The sequence below is a fragment of the Rhamphochromis sp. 'chilingali' genome (assembly GCF_963969265.1).
Source record: "Rhamphochromis sp. 'chilingali' genome assembly, chromosome: 17".
Classification (NCBI taxonomy): domain Eukaryota; kingdom Metazoa; phylum Chordata; class Actinopteri; order Cichliformes; family Cichlidae; genus Rhamphochromis; species Rhamphochromis sp. 'chilingali'.
The window spans coordinates 31,342,692-31,349,666 of record NC_137944.1 but is presented as its reverse complement, the minus strand read 5'-3'; the positions used below and the strand labels follow the sequence as shown (position 1 = coordinate 31,349,666).

The following is a 6,975-nucleotide window of genomic DNA, read 5'->3' as shown; positions in this document are numbered from 1 at the left end:
TAATGATTCGTTGGTGTATGTATTGTTTTTAAAAAAGAGACTCGCAGACATAATGTTTTTGGTCACAAGACTTTGGGCGTGTCTGTGGTTTGGATAAGTTTGGCACAGAATAAAGAGCATTATCAAATAAAAAGAAAGTGAAAGCATGAAGAGCGGGGACTTTCCACCTCGGTGGTGTGGTGCAGCGTGTGGTGCTGACATGATTAGGCAAACGCTTCGAGGCGCAAACACACACAGAAACACACACGTGTATATGCTGCATAAACATATTTATAGGTGCACATTGAGTCTCCACCAAACACACAACTCTTTGGTTTTATGCCAACGCTATGTGGGGAATCGTCTGTCATTTTACCGAGTGTCTAACTTTATTTGCACTCGTCAGCCATTTTGTGACTCAGTGTTCAGTGTCGGCCTAAGATGGCGGATGGGAGTTTGTGCCCTCCTGCCTTCCTAACCTGCAGGTGGTGCAGGATTGTGGATGGGAAACAGCCAAGTTTAGCAATGAGTCACACCTGCAGCAGAAACCTGGGAACTCCAAACTATCAGAGTTTAACCATCGAAGAAAAGTCTTTGTTTTCAGATGGACTGTGACGCGGAGTTTTAGGTGAAAATAAAAGACCAAATGTCACTCCTGAACAAGAATATTACCCCCCGCTAATGAAAATAAGTTAATCTAATGTTAGGGGAAAATATGGCACCAAAACGAGCTAAAAATGAAGATGATTAAACTTGTTTTAAATGTCCTGTCGTTAGCAGACACAGCAGGGATGTTTCCATCGTTTGAGTTTTCATGTCATCTTTTATAAATGCAGTGTTAACAAGGTTTCAGAACACATTTAGCTGTGGGCTGCAGTACAAATACAACATGTTCATAAAACTTTAAAGCCACAGCGCTGGTTAAGTTTTAAAGTTCATTAATGATCAAAAGAAACAAATTCTGACCCTGTTTGAGTCACCTGACCTCAGCCGCCATTTTGTGGATTCACAGACTGATGACCAAATGGCGACAGGTTGGTTCAGGTGAGCCTGATCTTTGTCGATAGGGGGGGTGTTTTGCTGTGTTTTGTGTTTATGGCATCAGGCAACTTTCCAGAAACTTCCCTGCCAGTAAAAACAGCTCTGACACTCGGGGAGTTTCCACCAGCTTGAACAATAAAACCCAACCCTCGCTAAGATTTGATGGCATGTATCTAAAATTCTTTCATTTTCATTCTGGGCAAAAAATGCAGTTAGATCCTTCAAAAGCAGAGATACCAGAGACGCGATGAACAGGAGAGGCACCGATATGTAATCACAGAAACCTTTAGATTACTACAAGCATGAGTATTAATGTAATTTGGGTGTTTAGTACAATTACTTATTATTTTTTAATTGTTTTTCCTGTCACAGTAACGTAACAGGGTACTATTATTTTAATTTCAGCTGCACCGATTTTGTGGCATTTTGAAAATGTGACCATCTCAGTTTTTCCTTCATTGGGAAAAATTTATCAAATGGCCGAAGCCATTAAATGTCCAGTGAAAGTTTTTAAGTAAATATGGGGAAACGATCCAGCACATTTAGATGAGTCTGAGATTAATTTTCTGTGGTGTTTTTGGAGGGAAATAAAGTAACCTTTGATCTCTCTGATTAACGATAAATGAAGGTTTATGGCTTCATACGTTTGACGTGTTAAACATTTATTCACCTTTATCAAAAGCCAGGAAATGGAACAAGATTATATCATGAAGATACATATTTAAGAAAAAAATCAAACATATGTATAATTTAATCAAAGGTTTATTACCAAATATATACAAAACAACATATATTCAATATTTACATAACCTCCGGCTCGTTCTCACACATCTGTTTGCAGCAGAGTTTTACAGACAAAGATCTCAGGACATCGAGCTTCAGCACAGACTCAGTGGTTTGTTACTGTGGTGAGTTTCCTTCAGTGAAGAGCTCCTCTTTCAGTTTGTAGTAGCTTCCCTTCATGTCCATCAGCTCCCTGTGAGTCCCTCGCTCTTCAACTTTTCCACCACTTACAACAACGATCTGATCTGCGTTCTCGATGGTCTTCAGCCTGTGAGCGATCACCAGGAGGGTCTGGTTGGGGATGCTAGCGAGGGACTGCTGAATCTGTGCAGAGGCAGAAGGAGAAAATATATTATTAGTTATAAACCTCGTGAATTATCTTTTCTATTTGAAAGCACAGACAACAAACAACAAAAAACAGTTCCTATTAGTAGGACATTTTAAAAGAAATTAATTTTTATAACATTAGTTAATATAACAGAAAAATAAGAATATTTCACAGCATGTTCTGTTAAATAAATGTTTTGTTATGAAATAAATACATGTTTATGATGGGTTTCTTTCAAACATGCAAGACCAATGAGCAGATAATCAAAATGCTCTCTGATTTAGTCGCCTGCAGAAGACTGAAGACTGTTTGTGACTTTTGTAGTATTAAAGTTACAACATGTAGTCATAAGTGTTTGAGTTTAGTTGACTATTCATCATGTAGGGGTTAAAAGCACATTAAACTTTCAATTTTTGAGTCCATCTTTGAAACGTAAACCTAGAAGCTTCTGGCTGCTGGCGAGACCTTCAAATGTGCAACATACTTTATTTTCATTCTCAGTATCCAGAGAGCTGGTGATTTCATCCAGAATGAGGACCTGAGGCCGTCTGACGAGAGCCCGAGCGATGGCGATGCGCTGCCTCTCACTTTTAGCTAACTGACCTCCACCTTCACCCACCTCTGAGAAACGGACATAAAGTCACAGATTAAGTTTTAATGCAAACATATTCATATCTTATAATACAGAGTGAATCTACAATGTTCTGATGTCCCAGTGATGAAGAACTTCATGCAAAGCAGGTCTGCATGCAGCCATGAAAAACAGCCTGAGAGGAAGTTTAAACTCTGTACCTGTATCGTAGCCTTTCTCAAGCTGCATGATGAAGTCGTGGGCGTTGGCTTTCATTGCTGCGTCCTTGATTTCATCCAATGAGCAGCCTTTAAGCCCGTATTCAATGTTTTGTCTGATGGTGCCAGAGAAGAGCACAGGCTCCTGGTTCACCACAGAGATCTGTTAAACACACATAGCACATTATACATGTAGAATGAGACAACTTTCTTACAGAGACAGATTATTAATATAATGATCTAAAAATCATGTGTTTTAGTATATTTGAATAAATAGACATTTTAAAAACAGACAGGAGACGGAAGCTTTCAAAAAGCATCAGGATTCATGATGAATCACCTTCTTGTGGAGGAACTGGTGATCATAGGATTTTAGCGGTTCTTCATCCAGCAGGATTTCTCCCTGCTGAGGCTCGTAGAAACGCTCCAGCAGACTCACGCAGGTACTTTTTCCTTCTCCAGATGGACCCACCAGTGCCATCATCTGACCAGGCTTCAGCTCCAATGAAAAGTCCTGAAACACGTTATAAATGTGGTTATTCTAACAGAATAAATGGATAGGACAATCACACCCACATTAACCAACCCGCCTGTATTGCATTCTCACCTGCAGCACTGTTTTGTTGGGGTTTGCAGGATAGGTGAAGTTGAGACTCTTGAAGCTGATGTGTCCTCTCAGCTGATCAGGTTGGAGTTTGCCGTCTGTGCTGACCAGAGCCTTTCGGTCCAGGTATTCGAACACTTTCCCAGCAGCCCCCACTGAGTTCAGCATGTCACCAAAGATGAAGGTGAGCGTCTGAAAGATGACAGTCTTTGGTAAATGGATCACTTAATAATAATAACAGAGATGCATGTATGTTCAATATTGCATATGATATAATATTTTGCAATCAAATACTTAAAATAGTGAAAAATGGTGTAAAAGCTTTGAACCATCAACACTTTGTCAGTCATCTGACACCGTTCTTCTGCCTGTGCTGAGGATGAGTTAAAAACCTGGTGAGGCAGCATTTAGGTTTTATGTTCCAGCAAAAAATTGTCTCCAGTTATTTTGTGATTTTGGAATTTTTGGAGCTCAGAAACTTCAATTTTGATGCTGCAGGCTAATTCACCTGAAAGTTTGTAATCACAAGTCCTGAATGATAACATAACAGAAAGCATTATGGGATACCCTGATGTTGTCTCCAAGATCTGAGTGATAGAGGATGAAGGAAACCAGGTTCCCTGTGGTCATCTGTCCCTTCTGGATGAAAAGCCGTCCATAGTATAACACAAAGACCTGCATGGCCAACCCTGTCAGCTGTATAGACACACACACCAATGCTGCTGAATACGGCAATACACAACAATTTGTACAAACACACCCTGTTCTCTAAAAGACACAAAAAACAAACACCTTACCCTTCGTGCAAGCAGGTAAACAGCCCTAACAGTGTCCCGGCGAGTTTTGATGGTGTGTGTGACCATCAAGCGGTCACCATAGCGGCAGATTTCATGCTTTTCTGTGTTAAAGCTTCGTACTACTCGGATTCCAGACACTACCTCATTTGCAGATTCATTTGCTAAAGCCATGGAGTCCTGCATAGCCAGGGTCAACCTCTGAGGAAAGCATAAAGGAGAAGGAAACAAATTTACTGTAAACCTTTGTAAATCACTCACATTTGTTTTATTTTAATTAAGGTTACTTCCATGGCATCACACACTTATGACTATGAGGATTCGGTATCAGTTTATTGTCTCTTTAAACCTGCTTTTACCTGGTAGTGTGTGTCATACATGTTCTGTAAGAGGCCAGTGATGGGAGTCTCCATCAGTACCAGGAATGTGAGCTTCCATGAGAGGTTCAACATTAGAGAGATTATGCCCAGTGTCTTAAGGAAAGTCCTCAGCAGTACGTTGGCATTCAGACACACTGTTCTTCCCATCAGGTTAGTGTCTTTAGACAGCCTGGATGTGATTTCACCTGCATGGAAAATTAATAAAAGCCTTTACTGAAGTCATTCTGTCCTTCCTTGGCCTCGTCATTTTAATTTCTTCTTTACTTATTCTGTCCTTTGTGCGCACATGACAGCCTTACCTGTCTTTATGGTCTCAAAGAATCCGATTTCCTGTTGAGTCAAAGCCCCGAACAGCTTAACTTTGATTCTGCATGTGTAGGAGCTGATGGCACAAATTAAAAGACCCCCTCTGCAGCCAGCACTGACAGAACTAATCAAACCATCAATAAATTGGGGGGAAAAGTCAGTTATATATTACATTTGATTGACAGAATAAACCTGAAGAAAATACACTGTCTGCCTCTTACCCTCCCAGAGAGTAAAGGCCCATGAAGAGGAGAGCAGACAGGAAGTCATTCTCCTGGTAATTACTTCCAAGGATGTCAATGACTCTCCCAGTGTAGAAAGGGATGAACATCTCACCTGAGAAGAGATGCACAAATAAAAATCCCAAATAAAATAAACCACCATCATTGTTATCAGAATAAATTTAGTTCCAAAAACAGAATCGTAGCTCTTCAGAGGATAACATCTCCCATATTGACCATACTATTTTAAAATATGTACAATAATAAAGTTTCCTAGTGTTTAACATTGGTAAATCATGTATCATTCATTCAATCACACAAGCACTTCTAAGCTTAAGTATCTAACATTCATTCTCCGATGGATGCATCGGAGAGCAACATGGAGTTAGTATCTTGCCCAAGGATATTTGGCATGCAGACTGGAGCAGCCTGGGATCGAACCACCGACCTTCTGGTTAGTGGCTGATCCGCTCTTCCACCTGAGCTACAGCCACAACATTCTTTTCTGTGTTCAGACCCATCAGTCTTATTATCTTAGCATCACCTTTGTTAGAGATGAAGTATCACAGTATACTTACAGATGACAGCCAGCGACAGGAACACAAGTCCTCCAAACAGCAGGGGATAGTCTGGTCTGAACAGTCGGACGACTCTCGTGAAAAGCACTCTCGACTTCTGTTTCTGCTCTTTACCTTCGGCCTCTTCCTCGGTGTCCGGGATGGTGATCTCCCAAAACAGCGCAGCAGCGAGCGAAGCTCCGCTGAACATGAGCCAGCAGCGTACATCTCCCAGCTGGCCGCACTCGCTCTCCTCTCTGTAAAGCGCGTTGGTCCCGGTCTCAAACACCGCGGGGAGCAGACTGTGCGCAGTTATAAACCGAATCAGCAACGCTTTGGGAACCCCGAGTGTGAGCAGGCAGACGCCGATAAGAGCCAACCAGCGGAGAGCCGCACAGAGCCAGAGACGCGTAAAGTGTCCAAAGACGCTGTGAAACACCGCAAATCCTGACGCGTAAAACAACAAAAGGTCGACAGAAAGTGATAAAGTAAAAGCAACGACTTGGCGCATTGTTGTTGCTGTGATCGCTGCCATTTTTCGGCAACACTCGTCCTCAAATGACCTGCTGTGTCGCAGGACCACAGTTTTAGGTTTATGTACTTTCAGTTTCATTTTCTCACAGGATGAGGGGTTTCCCTTAAATCCAAAATGCAGAAAGCAACACCAACTGAAGCAGGACAGTGCAGGACTGTTTCTTAATATCCCTTATATGAAGTTCTTTTTCTTTTCTTTTTTCTTTTTTTTTTTTACTGCACATGCAAACTAACAACCGACATTGTCCTGGATTAAACTTGCAACTGTAACATTCAGTGTATGAGACACTGAATGTTACAAAGGTTAATGTTTCCTTAGAACATAAAGCAGCCTTTAAAGATTTTTACTGTCGAGTGAAATGAAGAAAATCTGTGATTTGTTTTTGGAGAATTGTTTCTCTGACCAGAGGCCTCTCATAAAAGATGGTAACATTTCTCTGTTACTTATATTGAGGCTTCAGGAACATCCGGGGTTTCAGCCACTCCCTTATTTACAAGTGGTCAACACATGCAGATAGATTCACATATTTGATTTGGCACATATTTTTATTCCAGATGCATTCATGACAAAATTCCCACTCAGGTTTGAACCAAGGATTCTTCTTGTGTTAACCCTGTAGAGCTATGGAACATCAGGGACTCTGAATATTTTCCAAATA

At 41.0% G+C, this 6,975-nt stretch overlaps 1 protein-coding gene across 1 annotated transcript; it reads right to left on the bottom strand.

Moving 5' to 3' along the window:
• Positions 1-1,774: 1,774 nt before the first annotated feature.
• tap2a (transporter associated with antigen processing, subunit type a) lies at positions 1,775-6,562 on the bottom strand. Its single transcript, XM_080863657.1, has 11 exons — positions 5,804-6,562; positions 5,226-5,340; positions 4,998-5,128; positions 4,678-4,883; positions 4,322-4,519; positions 4,092-4,220; positions 3,528-3,716; positions 3,261-3,434; positions 2,924-3,083; positions 2,616-2,752; positions 1,775-2,127 (listed from the first exon to the last, which is right to left on the bottom strand). The coding sequence occupies exons 1-11, from the start codon at positions 6,393-6,395 to the stop codon at positions 1,921-1,923; spliced, it is 2,238 nt and encodes a 745-aa protein (XP_080719783.1). The 5' UTR covers positions 6,396-6,562; the 3' UTR covers positions 1,775-1,920.
• Between the last annotated feature and the right edge of the window lie 413 nt (positions 6,563-6,975).